Source organism: Mirounga angustirostris, unplaced genomic scaffold (assembly GCF_029215605.1).
Source record: "Mirounga angustirostris isolate CCGP_5_RB_7025 unplaced genomic scaffold, mMirAng1.0.hap1 SCAF_1, whole genome shotgun sequence".
Taxonomy (NCBI): Eukaryota; Metazoa; Chordata; class Mammalia; order Carnivora; family Phocidae; genus Mirounga; species Mirounga angustirostris.
The window spans coordinates 130,988,063-131,003,662 of record NW_026991709.1 but is presented as its reverse complement, the minus strand read 5'-3'; the positions used below and the strand labels follow the sequence as shown (position 1 = coordinate 131,003,662).

The following is a 15,600-nucleotide window of genomic DNA, read 5'->3' as shown; positions in this document are numbered from 1 at the left end:
AAGATTTCATTCTTTTTTTATGGCTGAGTAGTATTCCATTATATATATATATATACATATATATATATCACATCTTCTTTATCCACTCATCTATCAGTGGACACTAGGGCTGCTTCCATAATTTGGCTATTCTAAGTAATGCTGCAACAACAATAGGGGTGCATGTATCTTTTTGAATTATTGTTTTCTTATTCTTTGGGTGAATACCCAGTAGTGGAACTACTGGATCATATGGTAATTCTATTTTAAGTTTTTGAGAAACCTCCATTACTGTTTTCCACAGTGGCTGCACCATTTTGCATTCCCACCAACAGTGCTTGAGGTTTCTGTTACTCCATGTCCTCACCAACATTTGCTGTTTCTCGTATTGTTGATTTTAGCCATTCTGACAGGTGTGAGGTGTTAACTCATTGTGGTTTTGATTTACTTCCCTGATGATGAGTGATACTGAGCATCATTTCATGTGTCTGTTGGCCATCTGTATGTCTTCATTGGAGAAATGTCAGTTCATGTCTTCTTCTGCCCATTTTTTATTTGTGTGTTTTTTGGTATCGAGTTGTTTAGGTTCTTGTGTATATTTTGAATACTAACCCCTTATCGGATATATCATTTGCAAATACCTTCTCCCATCCAGTAGGTTATCTCTTTATTTTGTTGTTTCCTTTGCTGTGCAGAAGGTTTTTTTTTTTTTTTTTTTTGCATTAGTCCCAATAGTTTAGTTTTGCTTTTATTTCTCTTGCCTTAGGAAACATATCATGAAAAATGTTGCTATGGGCAATGTCAGAGGAATTACTGCCTGTGCTCTCTTCTAGGATTTTTGTAGTTTCATGTCTCATATTTAGGTCCTTAATCCATTTTGAGTTTATTTTTGTGTACGGTGTAAGAAAGTGGTCCAGTTTCATTCATCTGCATGTTTCTGTCCAGTTTTCCCAACAGCATCTTTTTCCCATTGCATATTCTTGATGCTTTGTCATAGATTGACCATATAATCGTGAATTTATTTCTGGGCTCTCTGTATCCTGTTCTGTTGATCTATGTGTCTGTTTTTGTGCCAATTCCATACTGTTTTGATTAGTATAGCTTTGTAGTAGACTTGAAATCTAGGGTTATGGTACCTCCTGTTTTGTTCTTTTTCAAGATTGCTTTGGCTATCCAGGGTTTTTTGTGGTTCATGCTAATTTTAGGATTATTTTTCTAGTTTTATGAAAAATGCTGTTGGTATTTTAATAGGATTGCATTAAATCTGTAGATTGCTTTGGACAGTATGGATATTTTAACAGTATTTGTTCTCCCAAATCATGAGCATGGAATATCTTTCCATTTGTTTGTGTCTCTTCAATTTCTTTCATCAGTGTTTTATAGTTTTCAGAGTACAGGTCTTTCATCTCCTTGACTGAGTTTATTCCTAGGTATTTTATTCTTTTAGGTACAATTGTAAATGGGATTGTTTTCTTAATTTTTCTTTCTGCTGCCTCATTATTAGTACAGAAATGTAACAGATTTCTGTAGTTTTTATATCCTGCAAACTTACTGAATTCATTTGTTAGTTCTAGTAGCTTTTGATGGAGTCTTTAAGGTTTTCTATATATAGTATTGTATCACCTCTTCAACTGTTTCTTTAAAAGCCAGACTCTGGCAAACTCTTTGGTTTATCTAATTCATAGACAGTCATTGAGCACATACCATGACCCAGACGCTTTGCTGGAGGCAGAGACTGGCTGTACAGTTGGTGATCTGGACATGGGCTCAGCCCTCAGCAAACTTACACTCTATATGGAAGGCAGACATGTACACAACTAACCATAATGCAAGACAAGATGAAATACATGCAAAATTAACTTAAAATTAGCATGCTGTCAGAATGGAGTTACTGGAGTAAGGTGGAAATTCACAAAAGGCTTCATGTAGGAGGTAGTATTTGAACTGAGAATAAGGATTTCAAAAAGAGAATAGTGAGTAGACAAGTGTATCCTGAAGGAGCAGTTTACCTGAAGTCTGGAGATATGGGGAATATCCATAGTTAGTTGTGAGTGAAATGTAGGATATATAGGGGGTAATGTGAGAAGTATTTTAGGGCCCAGATCATGGAGGTCCTTGAATGTCATGCTAAGAAATTGGGACTTTATTCGATTTGCATTTGAGACCTGATTCAAAACTGAGGAGGGTAGGGGAAAAAAAGCAGGCGTACATTTTTGAAAGGTGATTCTGGTGACATTATATGTACGGATCACTGAAGAACAAGATTAGAGACTTGGAGTAGTCAAGGCAAAAAGTAAGACATGTCTGAACTACAGGGAGGGTCATGGTCACCAGCGGTCTGGTCTTGCCACAGGAGTCATGGAGAAGGCAGAATGATAGAACTTGCTCAGCCCAGATTTTTATGTCCTGGGTCTAAGGTTCTGTCTAAGAGGCCGTCTGAAATGGTGATACCAGATATGGAGGTTTAGGAGTTCTTGTGCAGAGAGGTGATGGCGGAAAGATGAATATAAAAAGGATTGGACAGGAAGGATTGAAATTGAGGCTATGTTGGGGCGCCCGAGTGGCTCAGTCATTGGGCATCTGCCTTCGGCTCAGGTCATGATCCCAGGGTCCTGGGATCGAGCCCCGCGTCGGGCTCCCTGCTCAGCGGGAAGCCTGCTTCTCCCTCTCGTACTCCCCCTGCTTGTGTTCCCTCTCTCGCTGTCTCTCTCTGTCAAATAAATAAATAAAATCTTAAAAAAAAAGAAATTGAGGGTATGTTTACAAGGAGTTACTTCCAGATCTATAAGATTACACGTATGTGTATGTGTTATTTTGTAGTGAAATCCTGTAGTTGGTGCCATTTAAGGCTTCTAGATGACCTTCAAGGGTCAGTCTTATCTGAATTCCCAGATCTTCAAAGGCCTGTATGGAAAGAACCAGTCCTACTAGAGGTCAAAATGATTCACTAAGAAAAGTAAGCATAATACTATGATAGACTTTTGGTAAAAAAATAACAGCTTCAGTCAGAATTGTAAGGTGTTCTGCATACTTATTTAACCTATGATATGTGTGATATGAGTACAAAAACTAAACTGAGAAAGATATAAAATACTTATCTTCTATTTTAAGTAGCATTAAAGATAAGTTTTATTTTTCGTTTAGTGCAGAGAAGTATAAAGAAGAAATCAGAATGGTCCCTGTACATAAATAAACCCATTGTAGAGATAACTTCCATCAATAGGCAGATGGGAGTGGAGTAATATGGCACATGTTAAGGAAATTACAAAAGTCTGAAAAAAATACAAAGTAAAAAACAAAGTCTCTATCCAGTCCTTCTTTGCCTACATCAGTTCTTTTCTCCTTCTAGGAAAAAGAAAAGAAAAGCGTATGTGTGTGTGTATTCATTTACCAGCACATATCATATTTCTTGATTTTAACAGCTTCATTAAGATATAATTTACATACAGTAAAAAATCCACTCATTAAAGCATACAACTGGATGGTTTTTAATCTGATTTGCAGAGATGTGCAGCCATCACCATAATCTAATCTTAGAACATTTTCATCATACCCAAAAGAACCTTTGTACCCACTAGTAGTCATTCTCCACTTTTCTCCCCCTCAACTAAAACTCCCCCCATCCTACCAGAGGCAACCACTAATCTAATATCTGTTCCTGTGGGTTTGCCTATTCTGGATATTTTGTGTAAATGGAATCATACAGTATGGTATGTCTTTAGTAACTGGCTTCTTTAATTTAGTATAGTGTTTTTGAGGTCCGTTGATGCTGTAGTTTGTATCAATACTTTATTTTTATTGCCAAATAATACTCTATTATGGATATACCACATTTTGTTTATCCATTCATCAATTGGTAGACATTTGGGTTGTTTCTACTCTGTAGTTACTATGAGTAGTGCTGCTGTGAATGCTTCCTGTGCAAATTTTTGTGTGGACACATTTTTATTTCTCCTGGATATATACCTAACAGTGGAATTGCTTGGTCATGTGGTAACTCTACATTCAACCTTTTAAGGAACTGCCAAACTGTTTTTGCAAAGTGGTTACACCATTTCAGATTCCCACCAAAAATGTATTAGGACTCCTATTCTCCACATCCTTGCCAACACTTATTTCTGTCTTTTTATTGTAGCCATTCTAATGGGTATCAAATGGTACTTCATTTTAGTTTTGATTTCTCTTTCCCTTATGACTAATTATGTTAAACATCATTTCATGTGTTTATGGGCCATTTGTACATTTTCTTTAGAGAAATGTCTCTTTGGATACTTTGCCCATTTTTAATTGTGTTGTCATTTTATTATTGAGTTGTAAGAGTTCGTTATATATTATGGTTACAAGACTCTTACCTGATATCTGATTTGCAGATATTTTCTCTCATCTGTGGATCTTTTCACTCTCTGAATGGTATCCCTTAAAGCACAAATGTTTTTTAGTGTTTGTGAAGTCCAACTTAATCATTCTTCTCTAGACTTAGAGTTTTGTTATCATTGCTAAGAAATCATTGCCTAACCCAAGATCACGAAGAGTTATTACTGTGTTTTCTTCTAGGAGTTTGATAATTGTAGCTCTTACATTTAGGTTTGTGGTCTACTTTGAGTTAGTTCTATGTATGATGTGAGGTAGGGGTCCATATTCATTCTTTTGCACATGGATATCCAGTTGTGTTTTTTAAAAAGACTATTCTGTCCCCCCATGGAATTATCTTATCCCTTTTCAAAAATTAATTAATCATAAATGTGAGGGTTTATTTCTGGAGTCTCAATTGTATTCCATTGATCTATATATCTGTCCCTAATGGTAGTACCACACTATCTTGATTACTGTAGCTTTGTAATGAATTTTGAAATCAGGAATTATGAGTCCATGTACTCTATCTTTTTCAAGATAATTTTAGCTATTCTGAGTCACTTGCAATCCCATATGAATTTTAAGATCATTTCACCAATTTCTGCAAACTTTCTTTTTAAAAATACATAAAAAGAATTATACTTTGCTTTTCTGTACTTTTTTCTCCCTTTTCCTCTAATAAGTAAGTCATCTCTCTCAAGGGTATTCTCAATGCAGTGTCTACCAGGAAATAAGAGCTCCGTACTTCCACAGAGAATAACTGCTGGAGAAGGAATGGCCTCCAAAGATTCCTCATAAGCTAGATGGGGTGATTACTTAAGTCCTTCTCATTCTTCTTTCTGAATCACTACAAAGTATGCAGCTCTCTTTCATCTCACTGCTTCAGAGTTCCAACCAGGGGGATCTTGGACCCCAACTAACTGATTTGATTCTTCAGAAAAAAATTACCTGGTAAAAGAGTATTTTCTTAGGGCATTTCTGGCTGTAGACTAAAAGAAAGTTCAGCTACCTCTAAAAAAAAAAAGAGAAAGAGAAGAGAAAAGAAAGGGTGAATGGACAGCGCCACTTATAAAGCATCCCTCTACAAATCTGGATGCGATCAGTTGCTCCACACCAGTAGGGAAATCAGAGAAGTTAGCTGAGAAAGACTGGGCTGTCCAGAAGTAGACAGCTTGCTTTGCTGTCATGGAGCATTTCCCCATCATCCTCACCCCCCATGTAGCCTCAGCTCTCATTCATTCAGATAACGTACTGGATGCTACCCAGGGTGAAACCTGTACTTCTAAACATCCCTACTCCTAAATGTTGTTTTTCTCCAGGGCTGGCACTCATCTGGTGTTACAGCTATACCAGTTGTTAAAATATGGAAGTACTTTGATGACAGTAGTTAAGGAAATCCAGCATTTGAAGGGTTAAAGCCTGGCGCAACAGGGGCTCTCCAGAGCTGCCTGTGCTGGAGTGGTTGTTTTATATTTGACTATTATCTCTGCCCACATTTGTACAGTGAAAAGGTTAATAAACTAATCCAGTGGTATCCATAAGACTGTCTCCCAAGATGAAAGCTGTTATCCATAGCCCCTTTCAGGTTTCTGAGAAAAGCCCCCAAATGGTCTGTGGATGGAATTCAGGGAGTTCTAAGAACTTGGATGGGAAAAATTTACATCTTTATTTTCACTAAGCTATTCACTATTTAGTATTTCCTTCAACTAGGGATGAAGACAACAAACTGCAATAGTATTGACAGCACCTCAAACATTTTCACTAATAGCAATCACAGATATTTTATATCACATTACAGCTGATGAAGATATCTTGAAATACCATTTACATTCATCACTACTTCGAAATTATAGTAATGATTAGACCAGCCACTATAGCTTATTTAACACATTAATATAAAAGTACATTTCACTATGTTACAAATTTGTTCAGTATTTTGATTACTGCATTTCAGCATAATTGGTTTGCTTTATAACCCTATTTATTTTATTTTATACATTTAAAAACATTATTCTGAAAAGGAGGCCAAAGTCATCACCAGAAAGCAGAGCACTCCATGGCACAAAAGAGATCAGAACCCCTACTATAGACTGTCCTGTGTGCAGCGTGCAATTGACGTGCCAGTTAGTATCACTGGATATTTGAAGGGGCTGTGGTTTTAAGACTGACCGGTATCCAGAGTTACTGGTTAAAAAGAAAACGTTTTATGACACTATCTACTCTTAACGAGAAATTCACACCTGATACTGGTGTTCTTTTTTTATAATGATACATGACATCTTGAACAAAATCACCAAGAAAGGCAAGAGTCCATCTATAGGGACTTTTCTCAGTAGCCTAACTTGACACACCTTCTTAAGCAGAGATTGGTCTCACTCAGGAACACATAACTAATCTGTTATTTATGGTTGTTTTCTGATTTCTTTCTTCATGTAGACATTTTAAAGTTCAGTACTGATACTTCATTGTTCTATTAGAAAGCATCACAAAAAAAATACAGTGTAAGTGAATGACCTTTGTAAGAGTGGATTTATATAATAAATGAATTTTTAATTTCAAGATGTTTTATTACTGAGATTACTCCCCAAACTGCATGAGAAGTGTGGCTGTGAGAGGCTTCCTTTTACCAGGCCTCAGCATGTAGGATCTTAGCTTTTGTTGCCTTGGCAATTGCAAAGCAGGTAATGAAAGGGAAGAAGATAGGGAAAAGAAGGTGGGAGCAACCTTTCCCAAACCAGGGTTCTCATTCCCATAGGGTCACCTAGGCTTATTCTTCGGGGTTCAAAAACCCTAAAACCAGTTTTAAATTGCTTCTATTTTGATGATACTTCGTTTAAACTTATTTTAACAGTTCTAAAGATAGAAATTTACAGTGATAATTTTCATATCGAAGATTTTAGTTTAAAGTCCCAAATTGGAATATTTAGGAATATTTTTTGAGATTGCCTCTTTCCGTTTTCCTATATCATTGAAGGTTGAGAACCACTCTTGGGCAAAGACAAATGGATTTCCATATTTCTTTAAACCATTCAAGTAACATTGCTCCCCTATCCTGCTCACATTTAAGGAGAGGAAAAAGGTGAAGAGTTCAGTACTGCTAAAAAGAGCTAACCAAAAGGAATATTTTGAGGCCCAGTATTAGTAACAAAGAAAACGCGTAGACCTAAACTACTTTGCATGTTTATATATATATACATATATATATATACATACATATATTGGGGGGCATGTTAATCTGGCATCTTCCTACATGCTAAATTCAAAAATGTAAATATATTTTAAAAAAGGAAAAAATTTTATTTCTCTTTTGGTGTCTATTTATTGTGTGAAGCTACAGTCGAGCATAACGCACAGGTGGTTTAAAATGCTTCTCTGCCATCTGAGATCTCGGCTTGCCAGGGTATAGATGGGGATGTCACTTTAGGGAATTGGGCTTATTCAGTATGTAAAATGAGGCTGGCATGGGTTCAGAGGTTTTGTCTGTGTCTTTACCCAATTAATGATTTTTTGCTTCCTTTTTTTAAAAACTTTTTAAGACCTTTTAAATTTTCACTTTCAGTTTTAATCTGTAGATGCATAGATTATAATTACCTAAATATTTCTGTCAATTACACTAAGATTCTTAATGCCTAGTACTCATTATATATATTTCCCATCAAAATACATCAGAATTATTAGGATATAAACCAGAGGTCATTTTAATCCTGGTACTGAAATAATATTCTAATTTACAACCTTCTTAAAAGATTTTTTTTTTCTTTATGTTAACTTAATGAATGCCTTGTATCTACATTTTGGATTTGTAATATTGCAAAACAATCAAACTAGGTTTTATTTTTCCAAATCTGTTTTTTTGTGAGTTTATTTTATACTGAGTATTTGACATTTAATTCATGGTATGAGTTGTTTTAAAGAATAAAGGAAAAGTGGTTTAGATAGCAAGGCATAGCTCAATACACTATTTATATACAGGTATGTGTAGTAAAATGAGTATTGTCTCAACAAGTAATATAAAAAGAAAATGAACTCTCGGATAAATGACGAGGAAGGAAATAAGATAGCAAGTCTAGGTTTGACAGCAATATCCAGCTAATATCACTTATTTTATTTTTATACATATATTTTTTTCTTAAATGGGAATTTTGTGAGCATTTAGGATTATAATGTCTGCCTTTTTGATCCACTGTGTTACTGTACCTAATTTTAATGAAGAGGGCAATATGTGGCAATAAGAAACAGAAATAGTGAGACCTTTGTGGACCCTCTAGCAATCAGTGAATATCAGATTACAAATTTCCCCAGCTTTAATTACAGGCAAAAGAAAAGACAAAATTAGCATTTTAATATAGAAATATCTTAGGCTTTAGGAGAATTATGATAAATCTAATGTTGCCTAGTGAACCAAAGAGGGGATATTACAACAAACTGTCTCCTTAGGAATATTTGTTTAAATAAAGGCAACAATACTTCATCCTTATCTTTTTTTTGGATAATTACTGCTATTTCAGGCTGTTCTTTGTTCCAGGTTTAAAATACCTTTAGTTAAAAAAAAGTAATTGGCAGTGTTTGTTTTCTATAAAACTACAAGAAGGGAAAAATTCTGTTTGCTTGGCACTAACAAGATAATTTTAGGGCGAGTTTTTGCTCTACAGCCCTAGTTCACTGGCGCCGTGGCATCCCCGCACTTGGATGCATTTGGGTTATCTCGTTTCACTTACAGCGTATTAAACTAACTCCTCTTCCATGGCGGAGGTTTGCCCACCTGTCTCCCCTAAAACACCTGCAACATATGTTTGCATAACCCTGTAATGCTTTGCCTTTGGGGTCCCAAGAAATTCCCCCAGAGCTTTTTGCTTATAAACAGCTGAGCAATTTGTTTTTCTATGACAGTTGCTTTTCCCCCAGCATTGAGGCAATAACATATTCACTAAAATAAGAGTTTCATTTTTCATCAAAGAGAAATGTTCGACATATTTTTACAGTGCTGCTTCTCCTTCTGAGCCTTATTTTTTCAAACCCTTTTCTAATCTGGCATGCTAAAAATTAAGAGTTAGTAGCAAGATAATAGGGAAATGAAAACTAAGTAATTCTTCATTTATCAAATATTTTCTTTTCTTCATGCCAAACATGCATTATCTTGTAAACAATCTTTTCTGTTAAACAAGTGCTACAGGAACTTTATTAGTTTAAGGTAAAATTGTGATCAGTAAACTATAAAAGTGATAATAATTTGGACATATTGCAGGAAATCACTTTAATTGTTATAACCTCATAAGGTGGCAAGCAAATGTGCATTAATACGGCTTTACAATTTTTTAAAATTTATAAATGCATGGACTTTTATTCTGAGAAGCAAAACAGCCTTTCTTCCCACAAAGGAGATCCAGTATACACGAAATATTTTCCTAAATATGTGTTTTTGCTTTTAAAAATGTCATGGTTGATAAATATCTACCCTAAATTTATATGCAATCTTCAGAAGCATCACTTTCCCTACCTATAGCTTATCATGCATTTTAAGTTGTCAGACTATCAAATCTGCTCTCATAGTAAATGTCTGTTTGTCAGCCTTATCAGGAGATAATCATAGCATCCTTTTCATTGAGTTTTTATCAAGTGCCCAGCACTGTACTGCACACTTCATGTTCATCACCACAGGTTTTCAATGAGGAAACTAGGGCTAGGGGTGTAACTCACATGGCACAGGGGCTCAGCTAGTGGTGGGTGGAGCAGGGATCCAAGCAGGAGCCTCACGGACTCCTGATCCCTTGCCTCCCCTGCCAGCAGCCCGTGCCTCTAAAGCAGATGAGTGATGTTATGTTTCCCCTAGTCCCTCTGTTTTTAACATATGACTTTAACTCCTACTGGTATATTCCTAAGTTAGAACAGGGATCACTGGAATCACAGGGAATTGCTTTTCTTTTGCTCCTGTCAGTTCTACATGTGTTTGTAAATAGCCAGCCCTTTGAAAGGCATTGTGTTGTTCCAAGCAGGATGAATACTTGAGACTCTTTTCCTTCCGTGGTCTCTGTATAACAATTCAAAAGGAGATAGTCATCTTCAAGTGAGGATAAGTTTAGTTGAGGGATCAATCTAGAAAGTACTATTTGTAATGACCTTTGTTGGATGAGTTTGATATCCCCAGGCTCAGAACAAGGAAAACTGTCACGTGCCATCTTGTAGTTAATTATTCCTCTAGCATCTTATAGCTAGTTGTACTTAGGGTGGGTTAGCATTTAAATATTTGTATGCTACCACACAAAGTGAGCATGAACTTTAAAATACTGAAATATTGGGGCGCCTGGGTGGCTCAGTTGGTTAAGCGGCTGCCTTCGGCTCAGGTCATGATCCTGGAGTCCCTGGATCGAGTCCCATATCGGGCTCCCTGCTTGGCGTGGAGTCTGCTTCTCCCTCTGACCCTCCCCCCTCTCATGTGCTCTCTCTTTCATTAAAAAAAAAAAAAAAACTAAAATATTACCATGGGGATAAAGGTTGCAGGAGGAGGGAGGTGATAATGCTGATCTATGATCTCCCTCCATTATAGAGGAGAGCAGAGGAGAGGTGGCCACCGTCAGAAGTCATACTCCTAAGGGAGAGGGTGTTTTACCTGAAATTCCATTAAGGAGCAGCTTTCTAGCATATAATATAGACGTTGGAAGTGTAGAACATTAACTGCAATGGAGAGGTTAAATAGGTTTCAATCACTTTTATCCCTTACATTGATTGCTATCGTACTATTTGTAAATTGATTTTGTCATCATGCCAAATTAACAAAAGCATTTTTGGAAATTCAAAAATACAGCATGGGTTTGGTTTGGTTTGGTTTGGTTTTCCCATATACTTCCTTTTAGGACACTTGTTTCTGCTTCTGGAAGTCATTTTGTCCATAAGGCTTTAAGATGCCTCCCAAAAATCCAGCCTGTCTATGCCATGGGTGGGATTTTCAGCATTCTTCTTATACTGAAACAAAATAAAATGTTGAAGAGAAACCTTTAAGAAGAGCTCCAAAGGCTTGTTAACAGAGAAGAATTTGGTGACTGGTGCTTGGGAAGTTAACTAGCTGCAATCTTATAGAAGATTTATCTCGAGTCCATCTGGGTTGGTCTAGGAAAGGCATGGTAAACTCAGGGTGAACTGAATCTGTGATTTCTGCATCTTTGTGTATAGTTATATAGACTTCCCAGGTCATGGAACATAATTGGTATTCCTCCGTACGCAGGCCAGTGTCAGTTATGATCACCATTTTGTTGTTTTTCTTACAAAGAAAAATTCACCACAACAAGAGGTTTTTGGTTTTTTGTTTGTTTTTTTTTTAATGCACACTGGTTTGGAAAAACTTATAATAGTCAAAATCCTATCTGTGTAAAAATTGATTTAAAATAATTAGTAATTGTTCCGGTCCATGCAAAGACATACTATGAAAACTGTTGACATCACATGTCCTGTATGATGAAAAATTACAACTGTCATGGAGTCCGGTCTTTCTTACATACAGAGTTTTATATATGTAGAATTCTACTGGCTCATATTTTAAAGGAAATTCCTGATCTTTAAAAATTAAAAATCAGAACTTACATTTCTATAAAAATGTTATTTGGATAAAAATCCCTTTAAATAAGAAAAGCAAGTATCTCTTTACTTTTAAAATATTTCAGTTGTGTTAAGTTAGAATTATGCTCATTTAATCTCATGCCCCTAAGGAAACCATTGTTATCATTTTAGTACATAGCTGTGTGAAAGGATATTGTTCCAAAATTTCTTGACTTTTTAAAACCTTATTCAGAAAACTAACTTAATTAAAAGAGAAGAATTATAGGCAAACTGAAGAGCTGTCAGGACTGAATCTTAACATATCAAAGTATTTGTGCCCATTTATTGTTCATGTCTCTACATACTGATTTTTACAGCCACACGTTGGTTTATGTCTATGTCAGACATTTGGTTCTGTGCTGTTACAGGAGCCACAAGCCACATGTGGTTTTTGAGCACTTAAAGTATAGCTGATCCAAAGTGAGATGTGGTGTAAGTGTAATGTATGCAGTGGATTTCAAAGACTGTACAAAAGGAAGAATGTAAACTGTCTCAAGGATTCTTACATTGACTACATGTTACAGTGACAACATTTTAGATATACTGAATCAAATACAATATTATTACATTTAATTCAACTTGTTTCTTTCTTTTTTTTTTTTTTTTTAATGTGCTTGCTGGAAGATTTTAAATCACATATGAAGCTTGCATTCGTGACCCACATTGTATTTCGGTTGGACAGTGCTAGTCTTAATCATCTCTATGTCTATAGAGTTACGTTTTAGTAATAGCATCATCTCAAAATCCTATTGAATAACTTTCAACTATAACCTCTGATTTTATTTTCTTACATTTAAAATGCTGTTTTTCAGCATCATCTTTTGATTCTTTTTTTTTTTTTTTCATCCCAGTACAGCGATACTTTAAACTGCCTCTCCCTTTGACACTAGTAAGTCTCCTAGGAATTTAAATAGGCCTCTGTGAAAGCAATACTTGAGCCTCATTCATATGTTCAAGTTAGATCATTATTCCTAATAATGGCTTTAAGTGCTTAGATAGATCAGCACTTCGTGTCTTGAATTGCTTGTCGTTTCTTTATAAAGATGTTCCAAGAAATGGCTCCATGCAATCCCTTATTTCATTGTTTTCTAGCAAAAAGTAACATAATCTTTTATTAGTTTGTTGGGAGTCAGAGAAGAAAAGCCTTTTAAATATTAGCAAAAACAAAATGTATTTCCAGGTAGTGAGAATAAAGAGCAAAATTAGTCATGAATGATAGTCCTGCGAAAGTTAATTTTTTAAATAAATCATGAATGCGCTGGCAATCTGCCAGTGGCTTTCACCTCTATTTTATTTTCCCATTATACTTGGGTCCAGGTTGTCATCAGTTACCACGAGGAAACCCATGTAATTCCTAGAGAGAGAAAAGTTGCACTGTTAGACTTAATAGTATGGTAGTCATGGAAGCATCAGTTATCTTCATCAAGGCAATTCAGATTTGATTATTGTAGAACTGTGTTGAATACCAAACCAGAGGAGTAGTAGCTGGAGCTAAATCAAGGGATTGTCATTTTTGTCAGATGATTAAGGCTGACTTGGAAGAGATATGAAAGGGTTGAGCTGTGTAAATGTTCTCTTTTCAGCAGAAAAAGAAAAGGTCCATCATGGCCATTAAGATGCAGCTTGTTAGCTTGATGAATTTCAAACAATTTAACCTTAGTAATTATATAACCCCCACATACATACAAGTATATCAGTGCCTTGGGATTATGGCTTCAAGGATTGATATCAAAGCATATTGGTAATTTTCTATTAAGATGAAATGAAGCCTTTCTATGTCTAGATAGATCTCTCAAAGGACAGGGCATGCTCTAGTTCAAAGTCCTAATTATTAACTTGAATTATAAGTTCAAGTAAACACTGGAGCACATTTATTTATAAGTTTTGTAAAACTTTTTAATGAAAAATATACGTAGTTTAACATTTTAGAGATGGTATTCATTTAAGTTATGATATTAACATGCTGCATTTTTATAAACTAGAATTAGTTTAATTTTTATTTGCCTATGAGGAGCCTGACACATTTAAATAATAGACACATTAAGTGATAGTAACATATTTAGGTAGACAACCCTGACCTAATGATCTCAGGACATTTCTGCAATGTCTGTGAGTAATATCAAATGCCAGAAAGGCCAGTATATTGCTGTTTTTATGAAAATGTGCATTGGTCAATTTGCTTTTATATTTTGATGGTACCCTGTTAATATTTTCATTACCTGGGTACTGATTAAACTCGTATATAAGAATAGATGACATAGAAATTTCTAACTTTAAAAGAATTGCTGAATTCTAAAATAACACATTCATTTTTGGAGAAGAAAGACTCGGTGTGCCATCTAGTGGGCATAGTTAGCATTCTGGTTATCAAAAATTAACAGATTTTTACTCTCCCTCTAAGATGCAGCTTTCTTAACACTTCGTGTAGATTGTGCTTCTGTTACATCTCATGTAATTTTTCAGCTTCATCAGAATTTTATCTCATTGTATTTTGGAAAGTCATATTAAAAGCAATCAAAATCATCAGAAATAAATCTACACTTATCTTGATGAGCACTGGGAAATGTATAGAATTGTTGAATCATTGTATTGTACACCTGAAACTAATACAACATTGTGCATTAAGTGTACTTGGGAAAAAAATGTAATGACAGGAATAAATCTATGTAAACTTTGAGACAGGTAAAAGTAAAATATATAGGGCGCCTGGGTGGCTCAGATGGTTAAGCGTCTGCCTTCGGCTCAGGTCATGATCTCAGGGTCCTGGGATCGAGTCCCGCATCGGGCTTCCTGCTCCTTGGGAGCCTGCTTCTCCCTCTGCCTCTCTCTCTCTCTCTCTGTCTCTCATGAATAAATAAATAAATTTTTTTTAAAAAAAAGTAAAATATATAAAATAATTTCATTGTTTAATCAGGACTAAGATCATTTAAGGTAAAACTTCAACTATGAAAGCAAAACCCAAGCACACTAATTACTGAACTTTGTTATTATATGTATTTTTTCCTGAAAGAATATAAAAACAATTGTTTTTGTCCTTGTATGTGTTAATGTGTAATTTAAATAGCTTTATACATTTTAAAATTTTCTTTTCTGTAGAGAAATCCAAGACCAGTGACTTACCAATTCCATCCAAATTTAGATTATTACAAAGCACGCGGAGCAGACCTCATGAATAAAAGCCGGTAAGTCCTCTTTCTCTGATGAAAGTTATGAGCCACAAAAATGTTCTCTGAGATGGTAGGAATTTTTACACATTTGCTGACAAATTTATAGATTTTAGCCTATCAGTGGTTAATGCATGCAATGACATCTTTACTAAATAAAATATCTGAGTTTTTTTAAAGGCATGAGAAAATGTATACATTGATGTCAATGGTAAGAAGAAAAATAGAAGTGTATTTGTTATAATTTCAAGTTAGGCAACTTCATTTTTCTAACACTAATAAACCTGAATAAATTGCGCCTACTTGTATAATCTCTTTCTAGATCCTTGCTGTTGATTGAAAAGAGGCAGTTCTATAATATATTTTTAAATTATTTCAGTAACAAAATTAAAATTGGGTTTCCCAACTGTCTTTAGAACTACACAATAAGCTTATAAATGCATCTTGTGTGTGCATTTGTGATTACATACATAGAAATTTTAAGGGTCACTGTAGGAATAAAAAAACATTAAAA

At 35.2% G+C, this 15,600-nt stretch overlaps 1 protein-coding gene across 12 annotated transcripts in view; it reads left to right on the top strand.

The window, feature by feature from the left end:
* The window catches only part of TBC1D5 (TBC1 domain family member 5), a 587,897-nt gene that overhangs the window by 485,195 nt on the left and 87,102 nt on the right, over nucleotides 1–15,600 (top strand). For all 12 annotated transcript variants that reach the window (XM_054504439.2, XM_045903863.3, XM_064588415.1 and 9 more), the window contains one exon: nucleotides 15,019–15,104. In XM_054504439.2, the coding sequence (XP_054360414.2) occupies nucleotides 15,019–15,104 (86 nt within the window). The remainder of the gene's footprint in view (nucleotides 1–15,018; nucleotides 15,105–15,600) is intronic.